We start from the raw sequence: 23187 nt of genomic DNA, 5'->3' as shown, positions 1-23187 counted from the left end.
AAGGTGATTATTGTAATTGCTAGTCCTGGGTCCATCCCGGCATGATTGTTCCTTACGTGCTTAGTCTATAGTGTTAGTGATAAAATGCTGTAAAAACCAGAAACACACTAAAGACAATGGCAATTAGATGTTCTAATTTTCACAGCCATTTTCTGTTTTGTTATTTTCTGTACACTGACCTACTACCAGGTTTCAGCTCCAGTGTTCATAACAAAGACCGTTTTGGCATTTGCTTAAAAATACGCACCACTTACTTTAAATTCTTCTGCTGACAGTACTGGTGGAAGGCATGACATGGAGACTTAATGATTTTATTTATGCATTCGGAGCTGCACGTGGATGACGGTAGTGGATCATGTGGAATTAGCTTGGGACCTACTACAGCGTTCATAGTAATTAAACAAGACATTCGCTTTCCAGGCATTAAGATCATGTAGCTTGAGAGCCAGCTGTTTACCACTGAATCATTGCAAGGCCGCTGCCTTCACTGGAAACGGCAGGGGTTCTCCTTGGGGCTGTTTAGAACGAAGCTTCTGGACCACAGTGTGCATTTTAAAAGACAGACGTTGTCATATCCATAACACGTTTATCAGCACATTACATTGTTTTATAATTTTGATGAGGAGTGTTCTGTAGAAGCTTTAAGGCGGAAAGGGCTCGTTGTAGTTGATCATAAAAAACATATCTGTGTTTGAACTTGTATTCAGTATTTCATAAAATGCTAAATACCTTAACAAATAAGTCATGACATAAAGGCCTATCCTGTGACAAGACTGTTACTTTATCACATGCTGAACACGGACAGATGTACCCAAATGTATGCGATGGACATTCAAATAGCCTGAGTGTCTTTTTATATGTTTAGAGTTTTTTATGTAAGTTCATGTAAGTGGAAAAATCTTTGTCTTCTAGTTTACATCCTAAAATTGTCTGACCTGTCTGTGAAAATGAACTATATTGCCATCAAAGTCCTGGCCACCGATTATGAAAGTGGGAATGTGAGTGTGGGCTCGTCCTGGAGGGCACCCTGAGTCTGGGAGAGCACCATGACCCAGGCCCCTGGAGGAGACTGGTACCACTGTGGCCACCACGGGAGGGCGGATGGGTGTGGCAGGTGCTGGTTCTGGGGATGTGGTACCCAAGCAAGCTCTCATCTCTCTGCCCCACTTTTCTGGATGAAGGAGGAGGAGGTTGTTGGCTAGAGAGATATCCAGCTTCCTGGTGGCAGGTGTGAGGCAGGCAGAGCTTGGTCCATCTCAGATGAGCGATGCTTCCATGTGCCTTACCTGTGGGAAGGGTCGTTTATGGGGGTCTCATCTGCAAAAGGGGCCCTGCATACCTCCTATTCAGCCTGGGGCCGCCACAGGAGATAACACCTGTGAAAACAGCACATTGTAAGCTCTAAAGCACTGTGACCTCACCAGCTTTGATGTTTTTTTTTTTTTCTCCTGACATTTCTTTTTTGGCCAAAGTATACTAAGTTAAGTCTGTTCCCCCTGGGAACTTGGAAGGAGTGGTTAAATGAAGAGATTTTAGGAGTGTCTCTATTTTGTAATTAACTGCCTTTAACCTGTAAACATCCCTAAAGAATTTAAAGGTTACTGTATATATAAAATGCCAAACACACCCCTACAATTTTACATTATAACTTTCTTAGGAAACATTTTTCAAGAGTAAGTGCAGTGTGAATTTAAAGCAGCTCAAATCCTGATTTAGCAGAACTTAAATAATTATTATAACAGGTACTGCTTAAATTAAAAGCCTAGCTTCAGCAAGAATGTCCTAACAGAAGCAATGTTGACAGTGTATCCCTTTCATTTTTATTGTACTTTGAAGTCTCTGAGTCACTTTTATGTATGTATATTATTTAATTCATTGTTGCATTGCCATGTGGGTCAAAGATAATGTCCTTTTAAATCAAAATGAATAAAATAATCATGGAATCACATGTTAACATGCAGAATGGACCATAAGGGTTCACTTATCTCCCAATATAGATGCCAAAACTGATGGCCAGAGAGGAGTGATAACTTACAGAAGGTCACGTAACCAAGAAAAATAGGTCAGGTGAGCATTTCCGATTAAAGCTACGGATGTAGCTTGTGTGTGTGCATTTGTAAGTTAAGCCCCGCCCGTCCGAGGCACTGCTCGGGTGGTGAGGACATGACCTCGTGGTGGTGAGCTGCCTGGGGCGTCCTCCACAGCAAGTCTCAGCACGTGACCCAGCTTTCCTGGGGATGTCGTTCGTGTCTTTTTAAACTTCAAACTCTTGCTTTTGTGGGCAGAATATTACCTGTGTTTCCAGTGTAAAACTTTCTTTTCTGTTGGTTGGTATAAAATGAATGCATTTAGGTCCTGTTTTTCTTTACCCCTAAGAGGCAAGCAGTAGTTGTTTTGATGTATTTTTAGTGGAATATTGCCTGATTGTCATTTTTTCCCCCGTATCTGAACTCTTTGGGGACGTTTGTGTTTTATTTAATTGGGGTGTAGTTGTTTTACAATGTTGTGTTAGTTTCTTCTGTACCGCGAAGTGGAGTTCCCTGTGCTGTGCAGCAGGTTCTCATTAGTTATCTGTTTTATCCATATTGGTGTGTGCATGTCAGTCCCCGTCTCCCAGTTCATCCCACCCCTCTTTCCGCCCTTTTCTTTCTAAATCTTGGCTGTGGATTTTCCTGGCGCGATGGCTCTTCCTGGCTGTCTGCCCATTGATGCCATTATCCTTTCATTTTGTGTGAAGTGCTGCAGGACTAACAAAGTCGACTTTTTCTCTCTGGTACCGAAAGTGGCTTCATTTTTACTGATACGTAAATAGTGTGAAAAGATAACCTACCAGGAAAAGCCCTGGATTGCATTCACCTTCTGCTGGTTTGAGACAGGCTATTAGAAACTTTCACAGGTAATGTCTCATTGACTCATTCTATCACCCAGGGAAGTTGGAATGATCTAATTTTACCCATCAGGAAACGGCGGCTCAGAGGAGGAAGGTGGATGGTCCAAATGTGTATGGCCAGCATGTGACAGGACTGGAATTAATTTTTATGTCCTCTGATGCTTTTTCTATGACACCACTGCACTTCTCTACAGGATCTTTTCATTTTTTACATATTGCAAAAGTAATTGCTCAAAAGTACATAAACCTCACAGTTTCAGTTGTACCGTGTATAGAATGTCTGCAGCCTTTCAGGGAATATTTTGTATGATCTTTCATATTCGTTAGACCCAGTAAACCAAGATCAAAGAGACGATATTAGAAGTTTAGAATTCTTTATAACAAAGTACTACTTATAATGCCCTTAGGTATGTATTGCTAAAAACTGGACTAAATTAAAAATCCATCCCTGTCTTTCTCGCCGTGAATAAACTGCTAAGGGATACAGATAGACTGTCTCCCTTCTCCGTGTGTTTTCATAGCTCTTTGTCTTTATTTTATTTTTGCACTTGATATTCATTCTTTAATTCATTTGTCAACAATTCAGTGAAGAAAATATGCTTATTTCTGAATAAACAAGGAAGGTGCATTAAGACTACTTGTGTACAATGCTATTTGGTAGAATAGCCATGAGCATCTGGTGGGTGAGAGGTCATCCACCGTGTTCTGTTACAGAACAGGCTTCTGTTTTGTGTGGTTCTCCTGGAAACCTTCAGCTTTGCCACACTCCTAACACATACATCACGGAGTGATTTGAGAGGGGTGTTCTTGGTTGTATAAGTAAATTAAAAAGCTATAAAATAGTTAAGTTTAGTTTTTATGATTTTTTTAAATTAGCAAGCAGACTGCTTCTTGCCACCTCCACTCATATGAAGGGCAAGCCATTTAGCAGCGAGTGTAAGAGTGGCCAGATGAAACCATCCATGACAGGTGATGCAGATACGTATATGAGAATTGGGGACGTTTACATAAAGTGTTGGTTTTTTGTTTGCTTCTTTCTTTCTCCTTTGTTTTTAACATCTTTACTGGAGTATAATTGCTTTACAATGGTGTATTAGTCTCTGCTGTATAACAAAGTGAATCAGCTGTACATATACATATATCCCCATATCCCCTCCCTTTTGCGTCTCCCTCCCACCTTCCCTATCCCACCCCTCTAAGTGGTCACAAAGCACCGAGCTGATCTCCCTGTGCTATGCGGCTGCTTCCCACTAGCTATCTATTTTACGTTTGGTAGTGTATATATGTCCATGCTACTCTCTCACTTTGTCCCAGCTAACCCTTCCCCCTCCCCGTGTCCTCAAGTCCATTCTCTACGTCTGCATCTTTATTCCTGTCCTGCCCCTAGGTTCTTCAGATCCATTTTTTTTTTACATTTCATATATATGTGTTAGCATACGGTATTTGTTTTTCTCTTTCTGAGTTACTTCACTCTGTGTGACAGACTCTAGGTCCATCCACCTCACTACAAATAACTCAATTTCATTTCTTTTTATGGCTGAGTAATATTCCATTGTGTATATGTGCCACGTCTTCTTTATCCATTCATCTGTCAGTGGACACTTAGGTTGCTTCCACGTCCTGGCTATTGTAAATAGAGCTGCAATGAACGTTGTGGTACATGACTCTTTTTGAATTATGGTTTTCTCAGGGTATATGCCCGGTAGTGAGATGGCTGGGTCATATGGTAGTTCTGTTTTTAGTCTTTTAAGGAACCTCCATACTGTTTTGCATAGTGACTGTATCAGTTTACGTTCCCATCAACAGTGCAAGAGGGTTCTCTTTTCTCCACACCCTCTCCAGCATTTATCGTTTGTAGATTTTTTGCTGATGGACATTCTGACCGGTGTGAGGTGATACCTCATTGTGGTTTTGATTTGCATTTCTCTAATGATTAGTGATGTTGAGGATCCTTTCATGTGTTTGTTGGCAATCTGTGTATCTTCTTTGGAGAAATGTCTATTTAGGTCTTCTGCCCATTTTGTTTGTTTGTTTGGTTTGTTTGTTTTTTTTTTTTTTTTTTGCAGTACGCGGGCCTCTCACTTTTGTGGCCTCTCCCGTTGCGGAGCACAGGCTCCGGACGCTCAGGCTCAGTGGCCATGGCTCACGGGCCCAGCCACTCCACGGCATGTGGGATCCTCCCGGACCGGGGCACGAACCCGCGTCCCCTGCATCAGCAGGCGGACTCCCAACCACTGCGCTACCAGGGAAGCCCATCTTCTGCCCAATTTTGGATTGGGTTGTTTTGTTTTTTTGATATTGAGCTGCATGAGCTGCTTATAAATTTTGGAGATTAATCCTTTGTCAGTTGCTTCATTTGCAAATATTTTCTCCCATTCTGAGGGTTGTCTTTTTGTCTTGTTTATGGTTTCCTTTGCTGTGCAAAAGCTTTGAAGTTTCATTAGGTCCCATTTGTTTATTTTTGTTTTTATTTCCATTTCTCTAGGAGGTGGGTCAAAAAGGATCTTGCTGTGATTTATGTCACAGAGTGCTCTGCCTATGTTTTCCTCTAAGAGTTTGATAGTGTCCAGCCTTACATTTAGGTCTTTAATCTATTTTGAGTTTATTTTTGTGTATGGTGTTAGGGAGTGTTCTAATTTCATTCTTTTACATGTAGCTGTCCAGTTTTCCCAGCACCACTTATTGAAGAGGCTGTCTTTTCTCCACTGTATATCCTTGCCTCCTTTGTCATAGATTAGGTGAGCATATGTGCGTGGGGTTATCTCTGGGCTTTCCGTCCTGGTCCATTGATCTATCTTTCTGTTTCTGTGCCAGTACCATACTGTGTTGATGACTGTAGCTTTGTAGTGTAGTGTGCAGTCAGGGAGCCTGATTCCTCCAGCTCCATTTTTCTTTCTCAAGATTGCTTTGGCTATTCGGGGTCTTTTGTGTTTCCATACAACTTGTGAAATTTTTTGTTCTAGGTCTGTGAAAAATGCCAGTGGTAGTTTGATAGGGGTTGCATTGAATCTGTAGATTGCTTTGGGTAGTATAGTCATTTTCATAATGTTGATTCTTCCAATTCAAGAACATGGTATACCTCTCCACCTGTTTGTATTGTCTTTAATTTCTTTCATCAGTGTCTTACAGTTTTCTGCATACAAGTCTTTTGTCTTCTTAGGTAGGTTTATTCCTAGGTACTTTATTCTTTTTGTTGCAATGGTAAATGGGAGTGTTTCCTTAATTTTTCTTTTAGATTTTTCATCGCTAGTGTATAGGAGTGCAAGAGATTTCTGTGCATTAATTTTGTATCCTGCAACTTTACCAGATTCATTGATTAGCTCTAGTAGTTTTCTGATAGCATCTTTGGGAGTCTCTATAGTATCATGTAGGATAGTATCACATAGTATAGTATCATGTCATCTGCAAACAGTGACGGTTTTGCTTCTTTTCCGATTTGGATTCCTTTTATTTCTTCTTCTTCTCTGATTGCTGTGGCTAAAACTTACAAAACTATGTTGAATAATAGTGGTGAGAGTGAGCAACCTTGTCTTGTTCCTGATCTTAGTGGAAATGGTTTCAGTTTTTCAGCATTGAGAATGATGTTTGCTGTGGGTTTGTCATGTATGGCCTTTATTATGTTGAGGTAAGTTCCCTCTATGCCTACTTTCTGGAGGGTTTTTATCATAAATGGGTGTTGACTTTGTCGCAAGCTTTCTCTGCATCTATTGAGATGATCATATGGTTTTTATCCTTCAACTTGTTAAAATGGTGTATCACATTGATTGATTTGTGTATGTTGAAGAATCCTTGCATCCCTGGGATAAACCCCACTTGATCATGGCGTATGATCCTTTTAATGTGCTGTTGGATTCTGTTTGCTAGTATTTGTTTTTTGAAATCCTGTCATTCTAAATTTTCTCCATGCACTTCTTTACATTTATATTTACGTACAAACTTAATTTTTTATATCTTAGGTGCTGCGTGCTCTTTTGCTCTTCAAGAATTGATATCTGTGGACACTTTCCTTGCCAAGAGATACAGAACTGATATTCTAAGTACATCAGGTGTGTTACGTCTGTTAGGCTCACGCTTAGTGTCACATTAGAGGGTAACACACTCTAACCGTGAAGAGAGTGGGGAACAGTGTTCGCATAACTCCCAGGGCGGCTGCCTGGCTGCGCCTGTGGGTGGATTCCTGGAGGCAGAGACACCCGATTCCAGATCAGGCGTGACAGACGCCCTCGTTATTCCCGGACCCTTTCCAGGAGGCAGGTGGCACCTGCGCCAGCCACACGTTGGCCAGCTGCTCCTCCAGCTGCTCCTCCAGCTGCTCCTCCAGCTGCTCCTCCAGCTGCTCCTCCAGCTGCTCCTCCAGGTCCCGTCCACACTAGGTACTGTTGTTCTTTTTAAATGTTTGCCTATCAATTAGTTTAAAAATCATAAATCAGGGCTTCCCTGGTGGCGCAGTGGTTGAGAGTCCGCCTGCCGACGCAGGGGACGCCGGTTCGTGCCCCGGTCCGGGAGGATCCCACATGCTGCGGAGCGGCTGGGCCCGTGAGCCATGGCCGCTGAGCCTGCGCGTCCGGAGCCTGTGCTCCGCAACGGGAGAGGCCACAGCAGTGAGAGGCCCGCGTACCGCAAAAAAAAAAAAAAATCATAAATCATTGTTGAGTAACTGTGAGTCTTTGGGTTACTGGTGAGCTGGCATCTCTTTTCAAATGTATTGTTCATTTTATTCCTTCTTTTGGGAATTCCTTTTCATGTCTTTGACTCCGTTTTTATAGGATGTTCACTTGTCCGTCTTCGGTTGTAAGACTCTTCCTGTTAACCTCGTGTCTACTATATGCATATATTTTTGTATATGGAGTTCTTGTCATACAAAATTTTATATTTCCATGTAGTGAATTCCATGAATCTTTTTCTCAGGAATTTCTGGCTTTTGAGTTAAGCTAACCTGGTAGTTTTTCCACACACATGCTAATATTTTCTTCAAGAACTTTTGTTTTTCTATGTTTTTACAAGGGTTGATCTCTCTGGGAGTGTTTTTGAAATAAGGTATGAGAACCATGTTTATAATAATCGAAATCACTAAGCAATAGTCTTAGGATATTTTGGGGAATTCTGTGGTGGTCCAGTGGTTCGGATGCAGCACTTCCACTGCCGAGGGCCTGGGTTCAATCCCTGGTCAGGGAACTAAGATCCCGCGAGCCATGTGGTGAGGCTACAAAAGCAGAATATATTATGAACTATTTCCAATGATGTAATTAACCTTTCTGGAGCCTTCCTCTGCCTCTTGCATCCGACCGTTCAGCACCACAATATGTGGTGGGCTTAATGTTTTATGGATCAATTGTCTTCCCACAGCGCCAGTCTTATTTCACAAAATGTAACTTTAGTATCATCCTGGTAAACTTCACAGTCGTCTTCACGGATTGTTATTGGAATTGCGTGGTTGTGAAGATTCATTTGTGGGAAGAGGGTGGCCTTCCTACTTCACTTGTTTACAGAGCATCCCCTGTGCCCCTGGCCGATGGCTTCTGCTGTGAGAGCTGGGAACCCGGCAGTGAGGCCGGGACGCCTGGCTCCGGCACGAGGCCCACAGTCCCGTGGGCTGAAGGGAGAAGACGAAGCAGGGGGCAGGGGTTAGGGCCCTGTGGCTGGTGGGGAGGTCTGTCCACAAGGCCCGTCTCAGCCAAGACCTACAGGTGACGAGAGGGGCCGCGTGGGACTCGGAGGGACCAGGGGACGCAGGAGCCGAGGACCAGATCCTGGGCCAGGCTGGGGGCCACCGCCGGGCTGGGACGAGGACCCGGGCCAGAGGGAGAGACTCTTCAGGCAGCGAGCGGCCCTGCGCTCCTGGGAGGCCGTGTCCAGAGGATGGGTGGCCTGTGTGGACGGTGGTCTGACAGGGTCAGCCTGGGTCGGGCAGGGCTGCAGTGGGGAGGGCGGCTGCCCAGGTACTGAGCGCAGCGTGGGCTCTGGGCGTTTCGTAGGCAGAGGCTGCGGGATGGGCCTCTGGACTCACCGTGCAGGTGAGGAGGGCGGGGCACGGGGGCCGCCGCGGGACAAGGACACAGCGAGGGCTCACCACTCACTGAGGCGGGGGCCCCGCACGGCAGGCGTTCGTTTTGTTCTGCATTTGGGGGGAGTTTAGGTTTGTTCTTAACGTTTTTGCTTTTGGGTACAGTTTTGTTCTTAATTTTTTGGGTTTTGAATGGCAAAGACCAACATGTAGTTTAAAGAAGTTGTTTTATGTCCGAGAAATGTCAAGACAGTGTGTTCAGTTCTGTAAAGCGGGGACCTGCTGACCGCGTCTGGTGTGAGGGAAGAACCCGGCTCGGCGGTCTGTCTTCTGTTCCTGCCTCTGCGCCTCTGGGCGGGTCCCCTGAGGACGGTGGTGCTGGGATCCCGGGAAGGGGGCTGTTATGTTTATATTACGGGGATCTTCATCTCTGGCGCACTCATGCCATTTGACAGAAGAGGAGTGATTTTCTAGAAGAAAGTGATGAGAAGAAGATTGTGATTTTGAGTGGAATGCTGAATGCTCTCCAGTTTGCTCATGTTCCTGACTTTATTTTGCAACAGTTTGAGCAGCAGTTGGCTTTACTTCGGGCAGTGTCACAGGGTCAGCTAGCACCTTAAGGCAACAGATGACTCGACTTAGTTCTCCACTGAATCCCTTTGCTTTCGGTAGCTGACTCTTTAAATGTCTAACACAGTTTAAATACTGTGTTTAACTTGTTAAAGCTCTGCCACCCTTCCTTTGGCCTCTGACCTGTGTTCTCCTCATGGGCCGGGTGGAGGGGGTTTCGTCCCCAAGACAACAGACTGGGAGAAACGTGGGTTGGTCGGTGATGAATTAGCTGGAAGTGAACATTGTACGTGAGCGTGTGCTTTACGCATCGATAGAAATGGGTCGAAGTTGCACCTCTTTGATGTGAACCTGAAACGGTTCTCCCTCTGAACGACACGCAAGGATCAGCCCTCTCCCTGCGGGGCTGCCCTGGTCTCGGGTTCCCTTGGGTGCTGGCTCCCTCCAGCCCTGGCCCCGCCAGCAGCCACCCCGGGTCCTCTCCTGAGTGTCCCCACCGACTCCACGTGGCCAAGGCCCCCAGGGAACGGCTGTTCTGTGCGGTCAACCCCACAAGCGTGTTCGTGGGCGCATCCGTGACTCGGGAGCCGGCGAACCTCCTGTTCCCACAGAGACACCACGTCCTGCTGGATTAAAGCTTGTTTTATAAAAGGATGCATGATGACCTCTGACCCCGCAGTAGGAATAAAACGCCTCCTTGCAGACACTGCCTCTTAGTCTTTTTTTTTATCAGCCTTTGGTTTTACTTTGAGTTCAGGGTGCCTAAGTTCACAACTGAGGGCTTGTCTTTGTGAGCCAAACCGCATCGTCCTGCCCTGAGTAATCACAGCACACTGACACGTATGCTGCGTGCCTCTGCGTGTTACGTGTGCGTGTGTGCACGTGTGCCTGCTTGGACGGCAGGGGGAGAGGCCGCGCCTGGTCGCACCCTCACTGCGGTGAGCCCTGGGGCCGTCTGGTCCTGGCCTGAGGACCCGCCCCCCGCGGCCTTCCCCCGCATCTCGCCCCTCCTGCCCCGCTCCTGGCTGCAGGGCGGTGTCCGAGGCCGTGTTGGCCGGAGCCCTGTGCCGCCACAAGAGGGGCGGGAGGGCCGCCCGAGTGCTCGCCCGGGACCCGTGCCCACCTGTGTGACCGGGCGCCGCTCAGGCGGGGGTGGGTCGATGACCTCACGCGGACGAGGGGACTTCTTCTAATTTATCCGAAGGTGCCTTTCTGACTCATCGTTCCCCACCTGCTAGAAACATGTTTTATACAAATCCTATAAAAACTACTCAGGAAGAAATATTAAAAATTCCATTATCTTGTGCTAAATTAATCAAATCCTAGTCAGATGCATGGGTATGTGATCAATACACAGGCGTGTTTCAGGAGGTTGTGAACAGGGGCAGGCGTGTTTTGTCAGGGTCCGTGCTCTCCCGTCCTCACACCCTCTTCGTCTCTGTTTCGTTTCAGACTAAAACCGGGACTGCCTTGTTGCACGATGAAGGGTCTGGACACGCCTATGACATTCGCCTGAAGCTAACGAAAGAGGTACTGACAATTCAAAAACAAGATGTCATCTGTGTTAGTGGCAGCAATCACAGTGCAAATGTAAGTGCTTCTGCGTCTGCAGGCCCCAGGGGTTTGTCTCAGAGTGTGTCTCGTAGATCAGCCCAGAGGCCTCCCCGGACGAAAGCCCCCTAAGAGTGGTCCTGCGGGACGTGGCCTGACAAGGTCCTCAGCCGTATCTAAATGTCCCCATTATTGCAAAGCAAAGCATCTTTTCAAGTTTGTATCGTTTACACTCTCCCTGACTTTCTTAATTTCTTCATTAATGTATTTTCCTTGAGCAGCTTTGTATTAAAAATATCCCCAGACACCACAGCATGAGATTGGACATATTCTCATTGGAAACTAGAGAGACGTAACTCGACAGATAATCTAATTCCTGAAAGAATAATAACTTGAGGGTTCCCATCTAGAACGACAGGCAATGAAAGATGCAGCAGGTGTTTTTCAGTGTCAGCCTGGTCCCTGCCTCTGTGGATACAAGAAGGGATTTTCACGTAAAGCTTGGTCCTTCTCAGCTTCAGTCAATTACAAGTGCAATTTTCTAAAGGGGAAGAAACTTATGTATTAGATGTGTTAGAATATTGAATAAAGATGAGGGAAAAATGCTTTTGCAAGTTTTATCTCCAAGTTTAACTTGGGACTATTGCAAATGATGTATATATGTATACAATATATTATACTTGAAATTTCCTATTTTCCTTCCAGTGGACTATTTTCCTTCCCTATTTTCCTTCCAGTGGACTTATACAGGTGCATTTTGTGTTACATATCCGCATATATGATTATATAGAGAAATTATCAACATCAGTCATTACTCTTTCCTTTGAATAGACCTTCCCATTAGCTGTGAAAATGATGAGCAGGAAACCATGTAGAGGAAAGGAGGTTCCCTCCGTGTATTTTTGGAAGATCCCTGAAGCTCTTCCATCCCCAGGTCACGGCTGGCTCTTCTGGAGGCTCTGGACACCCTTATTTGTGTGGGTTTCTGGGTCCTCACGACCTTTATGTTGGAGATGACATAAACAGGTCCATCCGCAGTCCTGCAGTCAACGTGTCCTCATCAGGTTCCCTGACGTCAGGTGACCTTGCCTCTGTGTCCACACACACACGGCACTTTATGACCCTCAGCGCTCATGTCTCCACCTGGATGGCATTCTCTTCCTTCTGTCCTGGAGCCCAAGGCCACCCCCCACGCCCCGTCGCCCGCCTGCTGCGCCCATTCTGGCCGCCGGCCTTGATCGAGGGCACCCCTTTGGGTCCAGGACGGTGGAGCCACACGAGGAGGGCGAGAGACAGGACACCGTCCTTCCCAGGGCTCCCCCCTGGAACCTCAGGCCCGGATCCTGCATCCCGACCTCCAGAGCCCCCGGCGCGCCCTGCAGAGCCCCACCCCGGCACCAGCTCTTGCTAAGACTCCCGCTGGCCCCAGTCTGATCTCTCTAGAACAGATAAAGCCGTCTTGTGCTCACCTTCTCTGGCCCCGTCACTGACCTTCCCTTTGCTAATTTCCCTCCACGTGTTCTAAATACCACACGGGACGGGGGATGGTGGGGAGAGGGGGAAGCAGGGGCGTTTTGTAAACACTTAAGTGTCACCCTTCTTAATAGTGAATTTGCACCCTACAGAAAATCGCAGACAAGTTACAGTAAAAGCAGGTAATGTTTCTGTGCTGTGTTGTCCAGGAAAAATAAATTACACTTTTTAGAATTCAGCGTTGGATTCCCTGCCCAAGGTTATGTTCTTGATGAAAATTATCGGCTCCTTCATAAGAAAAATGGGTGAGTGTTCAGACCTATAAATTTATGTTTACAATTTCAAGTGATTTATTGGCGCCTAAAGCTCGGTATTAGAACTCCCTGCTCTAAGTTAGAGGGTGGGGCACGTGGACTTGTTCCCGGTCTCTGCCGGCTCCATCCCTACTCGTCTCTGCTGATTCCTTAGGAAGCCCTCCTTTGTAGGAAAGGAGGGAGTATCTCCTTGAGTAAACATGCCTATCTGGGCTGGATAGTTGGGAGGGAGATTCTGAGGACATTTTTGTACCTAGAAGAACATACTCAGCTACTGAGATCAGAATGTCTACTCTACCCCAGATACAGAATCACATTGGGTTCAATCCCATTACTCAGGAAAAGTTGAAACCCTGTGTTCTTCAGATGATTATAAAAATAAAGCTAACCTGGACATGGGAGTTTATCGTGTGTTTGGAGAATGAGAAAGACGACTCTTCACAAAGGCCACGGCTGTTGGTACAGAATCAGGACACCTCTAAGGGGGTCGGACCATAGCGATTCTCGTATATTCATATCGTTGACTGTTTCCGCGTTAACCTCCACCAGAGAACCTGGTGGAGAGCGGTTATTTTCCATCGAAAATATTCTGAGGAGCAGGAAAGGAAGATGTAATAACGATGATTCCTCAGCTGATCAGCAGAAATGAGTGTGAATTTTACATCTCGCCAAACCTTGAGTCCCTGGGATCCCAGGAGATGAAAAATGTACCATCAGATTCAGCTCAACACACATTTACAGAAGGTAAAGTCAAGCAGTACCTGGCTTGTCACTGGGACCCCGAGGCCCAGCTAGTGCCTTAGAACAGGCGCTTCACTGTCGTGTGGGCGGCTCACACCGGTGCTTTGATTTTCAAGATCAGTTTTCTTAATAGAAAATAACACTGATGGTCGATTCTTACATTTCAAGCTCTGTTCTCAGTGGGGGGTATATGCTTGCTTCAAAATCAACACACTTTGTGATCCAACGTGTACTCAGAATGGGAGCCTGGAGGGAATTTGGTTCTCTCAAAACCTAAGACCGTTTACACTGAACTTTACACCTTGGGTTGTACTTACATTCTTTTTTTTTTTTTTTAATTATTTAATTATTTATTTTGGGCTGTGTTGGGTCTTCGTTTGTGTGCGAGGGCTTTTTCTAGTTGCGGCAAGTGGGGGCCACTCTTCATCGCAGTGCGCGGGCCTCTCACTATCGCGGCCTCTCTCGTTGCGGAGCACAGGCTCCAGACGCGCAGGCTCAGTAGTTGTGGCTCACGGGCCTAGTTGCTCCGCAGCATGTGGGATCTTCCCAGACCAGGGCTCGAACCCGTGTCCCCTGCATTGACAGGCAGATTCTCAACCACTGCGCCACCAGGGAAGCCCCTGCGCTTATATTCTTGATTGTTTGAGAAGTCAGGATTAAGGAGGAGACTTGTATTTTGTTTTCTTGAAACTGCTGAAAAAAATAAGCATTATATCAGTTAAGAATGGATGTTACTCTTATCGGGAAAGAGGGAGAGGAAACTCAATTTATTCTTTAATAAAAACCAATAGATTCTCAAATCTGCTGATTCATTATCAGACTTCAGAATCGGTGACTTCATATTTCGTTTATATTCCTATCCGTTCAGATCACCGTGGCGCTTGGAATGCTTAGAATCTCCGGGTTTTCTAATTATCTCCTAAAGAGAGTGTGTGCTTTGCACTATGAAAGAGCTGGCTTGTTCTCGCATTTCCGAGTTTCTGTCTAGATTGCTTTATTTTTGACATATTTTATTTTTCTAAACTGTAAGTTTACATTTGTGGTTTGAGTATAGTGAGGGAGTTTCATATAAAGAAAAAAATTTAGAAGATCTCTGTGTTGTATTTGGCCCTTTAAGTCATGGCACGTTTATGGTTGGAAGGTATTCTGGAGAATTCCATACCCTCATTTTACTGTTTGGGAAATTAAGATTCAGGAAGAGGAAGTTGTTGGTCTGAGTTCACAAAGTTAATTACAGAATTAGGCAGCATCTTAGCTACTCCTCTGCTAACGTATAGTCCAGGGATGCTGCCTGGTAAATTCTCAGGGTAGCGCAGAGCAGTGCAGACAGCCCAGGGAAGCACAAGCATCGCTGAACCCTGAAAATGCTGGGCGGCCGTTCCCACAGCGTGAGCTGGACTGGGTTTGCCGCCCCACGGGAGCTGGGTACAGCCGTCAGAGTGGACATCGGGAGGCAGCCTGGGCCAGAGCCAGAGGAGGGGACAGACCGGACTCTCCTAAGCCCCACCTGGAGGAAGAAAGCCCCAGGTCACAGGTTTAGAGTGTGAACTTGGAAACCAAGTCCTTCCCACAGAAGGGGCAGTGAGAGTTTTTGCCTGGCTGGGATTGGCTTCAGAAGGAAGAGGGCCCAAACCAGACAATTGTCCCCTGAGGACCCCTCCCCGACCTCCGCTCACTTGGGTCTGGTGCTGGAGTCTACACGTCCCATGTGGCACGAAGAGCCTCCAGCTGAAAACGAAGTTCGAGGTGGTGTCAGGTGTGCAGGTCCCCAGGTCCACGCGGAAGGAAGATGCAGGTCGCTTCTGGAGGAACACACTCACAGGTCTGAGACGACTCCCAGCTCCGGGTTCACGGGGACCTGCGGGGATGAAGCCACAGGGAGGAAAACCACCGTGAACCAGAGACGCAGAGATGGGCCTGTGGACACTTGGGGTTCTGAGAGGGTCAGGTGCGTTGCATGCAAGGTGCACGTTCATTACATCTGAACACTAAACGGGAGGTTCTAACAGTCGGACAAAGGAAGGAGGGTTGTAAAAAGGGAGCCAGCCAATGCGAGACCAGCCACAAATGGTCAGTGAAATCGGAATTTCAACGTATCAGTTAAATAAGAATCGGAAGAAACGAAGCGTCCGAGCTGTGAAGTAGATCTGAAGAACTCTCCGGAATGAAACGTCAAGAGCTGGAACACAGATGAGTGGCGTGGAGGCCCCGCGGGCAGCGAGGGAGCTGGCAGGTGGACGCGTGGAGCCGCAGGGAGAAGGTGGGGGGAGGGCAGCCGGGACCAGACGCCCCACGAGTCCCTAGTGGTGAAGGACCTGGATCTGGGGTCTGGGGCCCCAGCAGATTCCGAGAGGCGGAGGCCTGCTCTCCTTTTCTGTACCTGCTCCTCTGGTTTGTGATCAGGGGCCTCGCACAGAGCTGGAGGTGTCTGCTCTGGTCTCTTTCTGGAAGCGTGTGTGTCCTGTCGGTGTTCGGTTTTTTTCACGGGTCTGTCTGGCTAATATCACGAACCTGCGAACTGATTGTAGAAATCAGAATCGGGCCCGGAAACTTTTTGCTCTGCGTTCCAGGCACCGCGTGCGCTGGCCCTGACCTGACCTCACGGCCTTCCACTCGCTTGTCCCCTGTGGACACACGTTGGGTCGTGGCCCCTGTGCTGTGGACACGTGGGCGTTTGCAGACGTCCGTGAGCTGGCCCTGCCGCTCTCTGGGGCTGTGTGCACCCTCCCACCCAGGAGCTGGCTTGCTCCCTCCTTGGTTTCCCACTTGCGTCTTTGCACCTGTGTGGGCAAGTGGCGTTTGAGCAGAAGTAGATGCACTTCCGATCACGTTCGTGAGGATCGCTGAGCGCAGGTGATGCACTGATTGGCGGCCACGTGGTCCTGAGCCCGCGAGAGGCGTCTGCAGATTGTCCAGTACATCCCGATGGTCCACGGAGCCTGTTAAAAGCATTTTCAAAAGTTAGGTTTATGCCTTACGTAACAGATCCTGTGAAGAGTATCAGCAAATTGCTATTTTAGTGTATTTAGTGTATTGATTCAAGAACTAAACTTGGATTAAACTTTCTGAGACAGATGAATTTGTTATCACGACACTGCCGAAGTAATGGCCATTTCTGACAACTTCTGTACATGGTGCACAATACACACAATTCGATAATTGCTTTTTGTTGTACAATAAATGCCTTATTCCTACTTTTAGCCACTTAAACGGATACCCTTTCTGTAGTCCCCTTTTGCTTCCTATTCTTTGGGTCCATAAATCAGGAGTAGGTACCACCTCTATCTGTTTTAGTATTTAATTTAAAAATTTTTGAATTCTTTAATTTGAATTGAATTAATTGAATTAAATTTCTTTCTTTGAATTTAATCTTTATTACAGTATTGTATTTTCTTACACTAGTAATTATTGATTTCCCATCAGGCGTTTTGTCATTCAGCCAAAGTACCAGTGACCTAGTAACAAAACACTCTTCTGAACTCATTGGATACATTTCCTCAGCTTTGTATATTTCCCTGTTCTTGATATCTGTTTACTGACAAACATTCATTAGTTTCTTAATTTTTTCCATTTTTCCAGGACCTCAGCTGAAAATCCATTTCCTTTTAGTTTCTGAAAATTGGTTTCTACGTGTATATCCACACTGTAAACTGGCTCTGGGTCTCTAAGTGCTGCCTCCTGGGTCTTAGTGAGTTCCTGGTCCAGAAGGTTCCTGCGTTATCCTGCCAGGGAGGAGCGAGCCCCAGTTATGTCTGTGAGATGCAGGTCACTGGACCCCTGGGCCATTGCTCCAGCCAGTTCATCGATGCGGGGCAGATACTCCTTGCAGAGTGAAACACCACATCAGAAGGATTGGCGATCATTCCTACAAACTAGGATACCAAAGACAAAACCACCTTCTGAGCTTTCCTTTTTCAATGATTAACCCACTAGTTGAAGGATTCTATACGATCTTTGGGGTGGGCCTGTATGAAAAAATTAGTATGAATTATTCACTCATTATTAGTACTCTTTTGTCCCAGAGGAAATCTCTCTATATATATATATTCTTGTGATTGACTGACTGACTTTTAGTTGGAAGCAATCCTGCTCATGGAAATCACTGACTAGCCCTCTGCACGTGCTGGCATTAGCGATTCGTTCCTGTTTGAAATCTGTGTCGTGGAAAGGCCGCCTTTCTGCTCGGGAGGGTCATTTCCAGAAGAATCCTCTCCGTAGCTGAGGGCTGGGTGGTGAGAGAGGGTGCCCGTGTGGAAACAGATCCATGACACAGAAGGGGCCCTGCAGAGTGCAGGTCCGTCCTGAGACGCGACCCGTGAGCCCTCCCGGGGGAGGGGGTGGGAGCCGCGGAGTTGAACCAGCGCTGCCGAAGTCGCGCCCTCAGGAGGAGGGTGGGCAATCTCTCCCGAGAGGCTTCCGGACAAGCACCGAAGTGCAGGTGTCAGCCAGTAGCCAGGAATTCCCTCCTGCCGCCAGGACAGTGGCTGACTCCTGGCTTGTGGGATTCTCCCGGGCCCTGGCCCTCAGTGCTGTGCATTTGCTCATTAAAACGCTGAGGATTCGCCACGTAGTCCATTTCACCACAGTAGGGTGGTTCTGGCTTTAAAAATGTGAAAACCTTGAATTAGGGAATAGATGGGGCGAATTCGTTATAAAGGTTTATACCGCGACTTAGTTGAAGGGTAAAATAATAATTTATACATGTTTGTCTGCGTTTGTGTGCACACAAGCCACTGTGTAAGGAAATTAAATGCAAAAATATGTCATTCAATGAAACTTTGAATAACTAAAATCATAATAGCAATGTATTTTGCGTAATCTACTAAACATTTTTATTATTGTTTCCTTTAATTATGTAATTTTTCAACATAGAAAAAGTTGAAAAGTAATACGCAGAACCCCATGTAATTATCATCCGTATTTACCATATACCAACATATTTGCTTTAAATCTCTCCACTTTTTTAAAGAAATGAAATGTGCAGATACCGCTGAAGCCCCGCTATACTGATACTCGTATACACTGTTCCATTTAAATTTTCATTCTTACTTTACGTGGACTTTCCACAGCCAAATGGTGCTTCTCAATTTATATGAGTGGAATGACATTGTTCCTTCACTTGCAAATACTGTGCTATTTAAACTCACCCGTGAGACTATGGCGACGTGGTACCTGTGGATGGTCACTTCATCCCTGTGGTGACTGCAGACTCCCCTGGGAATAACCCAGAGGTGACTGATGCCTTTCCTGCACATTCTTGTTTGGATTCAAGCCCCCAAGAAGAGTCTGTGTTTTAAATTCAGCCAATATTTTGATCTCAGGTAACCTTACTTCCCAATAACGCATACATTCTTTCAAAACCCATTTTTGACCCCAGTGCGGTGAACTCTCTTTGTTGAGGTTTTGTGGGATGAACAGGAAGATGATCGTGCAACGTCTGCTCAGCTGCCGCTCAGCTTCGTGCGAATAGTAACCATCCGAGCTCAGAGGAGCTGGCCAATCAGATGCCAGGGCTCAGAATACCAGTCAGGGCAACGAGCGGACAGAGAAGGCTGAGCCTTTATCACTTGCTGTGACCGCGCAGGCAGAGCTGGGGCAGGGGGGGCGCCCCCCATGGCTTCCGATGCCGGGTAGCTCTGGGAGGGTCCCTGCCCACCGGAGCCCTGAGCACAAAGCTCCTGTGTTTCATGGGTCCCGGGGGTGTTTGGGGTGGGAGGGTCCTGGGTGCTGGCCCAGCCCGGGTGGAGCATCTCCAGGGCTCCCTCCGCCGCAGCAAGGCCTGGCCGAGACCTCAGACGAAGGGCCCCCGCGGACGTGCGGGGCAGGGCGTGCAGAGTCGCGGTCGTGTAGGAGCCCGGCGTCAGGGCGCCGTCGGTGCGCGGGTCCGGGGTGTGGAGGGCCGCTCCCCCGTCAATGCCATGGTCAGGCCTGAAAGATCACACGTAGCGTCTGGCAACTCCTCCCGAGGCCGGACTACTGTAGGAGGTTTCGGTATTTTTAAATTCTAGGGATTGTGGTACAGTTTTGGAAACTCCGAGTCTGGTATACTGATTTTTAAGTCCTCTTAAGGCGGATTTGAGTCCGTTACCGAATTGAACAAATATGCACGAGAGTTTTCAAATAACTATTATTGTTTTGAAATACTTACCACAATCCATGGAGGAATAATTTACTTATTTCAAGTGACAAGTCCAGACTCTTCACAGATTGAGGGAATTTCGCTTGAGTGGACGGTTTAAAAAGAGGGGAGAGAGGCCACGGCCCTGTCCTGAAAGACACCTTCCAGGTGTTTGCTCCCTGGAGAATCCCAGCCCTGTGGACGGAGGCCCCTGGGGTCTGACACCCCTCCTCTGAAACCCTCCTCAACATCAAAGTCCAGTAACACTTTATTTTCTGGAAAAATAATAATTTTTAAAAAAGTATTTGTGTGTGTGTGCGAGAAATAAAATACTTCAGAAAATTCTTTCCCTAAGTTGCTAATTTTAAAAGTTGCTCTTTCAGGCCCTTCAATTATCTCATGGAAACTCAGGCTCATGCCTCTGTCACTGTTTTCCCACCTGCTCTCTCCTTTCCTCCTTGAGCAGCAGGTGTGGCTCAGGTGGTCCCGATGGGGTGCAGGTGGGAGCCCCCGGGGAGGGGCGCAGAGGCCGCACTTGGAGTCCTCCACTGATGGGAGGTTCTTGAGTGAAGAAAGCCCAGGCTGGGGAGGGGGTATCGGGCCTGCTGACACAGTCCCGCAAAGGCAACTTTTATTTTAACTGCTGCCTGAAACCCATCTTTCTGGAGACCGCAACAGTCAGAGCTGAACATCTGTTAACAGCTGTAACAAATTTGAAGTTAGTGTTAAGTCCGCACTTTAAATGCCTGAGTAAAAACGTGTGGCCAGATCGTACATATGCTGCAGCAGTACCTGAAGATCAGTATTTTAGAGCAAGACAGAGTAGGAAATCCAACTTTCAGTATCCCCAAGTCGCTTTCTCTTATAATAGGTAAGAATTGTCTCAAAATGTTTACAGTCAGGTAACATGGGCGTAGCGGAGTCTTGCTACGGTGATGGCTCCAGGATGCAGACGTGAATGACCATCAAACATAGCTGGGGATTCAGTGATAAAGTGCAGAAGAATATTTGCTGAAGGACCTTACTTCTTATGTTTGTGAAGAAAGAAGTGCGGGACTGAGCTGAAGAGAATCGGTTGGAGGGTTATCTTAGGTTCCACAGTTCATCCTCCAGAGGTCTCATCGGTCAGTCTGCTTGTGCTCTGGACCCTCGGGCTGGCGGAAGAGCCCGGATTACAGGGAAGACGCGTCTGAAGGGAGCGGAGGCCCCTCCCACACTGTGTCCTCTTATAACTGAGCCTCTCGTTGGGTCATATCTGGTTCCCGATCTTCTGGGCAGTTGATCCTGCAGAGTGTGTACTGAGTAAACTAACTGAAGAATGACTGTTTGGTTTAATTAGAAGATGCCTTTGATAACATTAGTTCTGTCTGGATCGCTGACAGAACCACGATGGAGCATTCTATGCAGGACCTTAAGTCAAAAGGATCAGCCCTGGCTTGGCTGTGAGGTCGTGAGTGTCAGGACGCAGAAGGAAGAGTGGCTTTGTCTGGGCTGTGGTGTAAAAGGTTTCAGTTAAAAGCTGCAGAACTTTTGTTTCCTATTTAGTTTTCACCATCCACTAATTTTTACAAATTGTGTTTTGAAAAAAAATAAGGTGCTTGTATGTGATACTGTTCAACTCTTTTAGAACCTTAATATCGATAGTTATGTAATCTTCATTGAAGAGAGCATGGATTAGCTGAGCCTCTTCTCCCAACTTTAAAATATTAGATTCTGTGATGCTTGAATGAGGGGGTTTTAAAAGATACGGAAGAACAACTTTTCATAGAAGAGACTCAACATTCCGGTGTTTTTATGAAACTCGATGGTTTGCAACATTCCTTCCCATAATTCCCTTGCTTGGCCTCTGTCTTGGCAATTCAGGCCGCCCTGACAACATACCGCAGACGAGGGGGTAGACGGGGGTGGGGGTGGGGGTGGAGCTTGAACAACAGGCGTTTCTTTTTCTCACCGTCTGGAGGCCAGAAGCCCACGGTCAAGGGGCGGGCCAGGCTCTGGCCAGGTTTCTGGATGCCCTCTGCCAGACGTCTGTCCTCTTGCCGTGTCCTCTGTGTGCAGAGAGGGCTCGGGGGGCGCTTGCTCCTCCTGTAGGACCAGCCCCTCCGTGGCCTCATTTAACCTTAGGCTAAGCCTCTGAAAGGCCTGATCTCCAGACACAGTCAGCAGGTGGGTAGGGCTTCTGCATAGGGATCTGGGGGACACGGTTCGGTTCACAGCAGCTTCCTGTGTAGGAAACTCAGAAGCGTGCAGAAACTCAGCTTTGCCGAGCTTTAGATGCCGGGACCGCGTGTGCTCAGAAAGGACATCTCAGCAGGTTGCATAGAGCAAATATGTGAATAAGCAGTGTTCTGGCTTGGCCGGACTAAGCAGCAGTAGGCTCTTCGAGTTCTCTTAAACACACGCTAAAGAGCTTTGTGGTCTAATTTCCTTTCCTCACCAGTTAGGCGTATTAGAACAGATTGTTGGTGTGCATTGACACACTTTGCCACAGTTGTGGCCATTTCCTGACATTTCCTTTACATTGTCTGCCCAAGGTCGATACATGAATAAAATGATGGATTGGAAAGGGCATTTTTTTGGTGAGGTCAGTTGAGGCAGAAACCAACTTACTCCTTCTCAAAATATATTTTCACCAATATTTGCCCTCAGTGAGGTTCAAATGCTTATATTAATGGCTAAAATGAAAAACATTATCGAATGTTTTGAGAAATACCGTAGAGATTCCTGGTTGGTGATCCAACTTTCTCATCTTCTGATGCTCAGGAAGTTTCCCTTGCAAGCATCAGTGTGACTACGTCACACGTGGGAACTGCCTTGTGCTCACTTTGGGCACAGCTGGACCCAGAGTTCCCCCCTCCGCCCACCGTGTCGGCTGTGCTTTGCCTCTGTGTAGGTGACAGGAGTATTCCTGGAACGTGGTCTCGATGTCACGTGGTGTCCCTGTCACACGAGTGTCACCTGCTGGTCTCCAGTGTCTCATTGGGAGTCCAGCCCAGGACCAGGGAAAAGGCAAAACGATTCTTCTGATGCCAAAGTCCCGAATTATAGCTCTTTTTCCATGTATGATTATGTAAGTATTTCATCAGTTCAAAATGTTACATGTGCGAAAGAGCTCAGAATTATAAAATGTGTTCCACGTATACACTTTAAAATAGTTTTATTTGCTCTAATTTTTGGTTTCTTTACTTTAAGCTTATAATGTATCCACTCCTGAGAATTAAATTACAAATGGATTTTAAATACTAAAATAATAAATAAAAATAATATGATAAATATAAATAAAACAATACAAATAAAAACTTGTAATAAGATTACAAGTGGCTCTACAGTTTCCGTGTCTCTCCTCACTGGGGGTGAGCGGGCCCCAGGCTCGGGCAGGACCCCCCAGGCTTGGGCAGGACCCCCGGCTCTTCCCGGACCCCTGACTCGCTCTCTGCTGTTGCTTTGCAAACACACAGGCTTTAGAGTCATTGAGTCTAAAAGCGCTTACGTTTTCCCTTAATAATCACAGCAACGCGTGTCCCTG

The 23187-nt window shown here is 46.7% G+C and overlaps 1 protein-coding gene across 3 annotated transcripts in view; it reads left to right on the top strand.

The window, feature by feature from the left end:
• Window positions 1–23187, top strand: part of SNTG2 (syntrophin gamma 2) — a 198625-nt gene that overhangs the window by 57132 nt on the left and 118306 nt on the right. For 2 of the 3 annotated variants that reach the window (XM_060169632.1, XM_060169631.1), the window contains exon 2: window positions 10917–11054. In XM_060169632.1, coding sequence (XP_060025615.1) covers window positions 10917–11054 — 138 coding nt within the window. The remainder of the gene's footprint in view (window positions 1–10916; window positions 11055–23187) is intronic. The other variant, XM_060169633.1, reaches the window with a different exon arrangement.

Source organism: Lagenorhynchus albirostris, chromosome 13 (assembly GCF_949774975.1).
Source record: "Lagenorhynchus albirostris chromosome 13, mLagAlb1.1, whole genome shotgun sequence".
Lineage (NCBI taxonomy): Eukaryota > Metazoa > Chordata > Mammalia > Artiodactyla > Delphinidae > Lagenorhynchus > Lagenorhynchus albirostris.
Note: the sequence above shows the minus strand (reverse complement) of the source record. Positions and strands in the feature narration are given on the sequence as shown.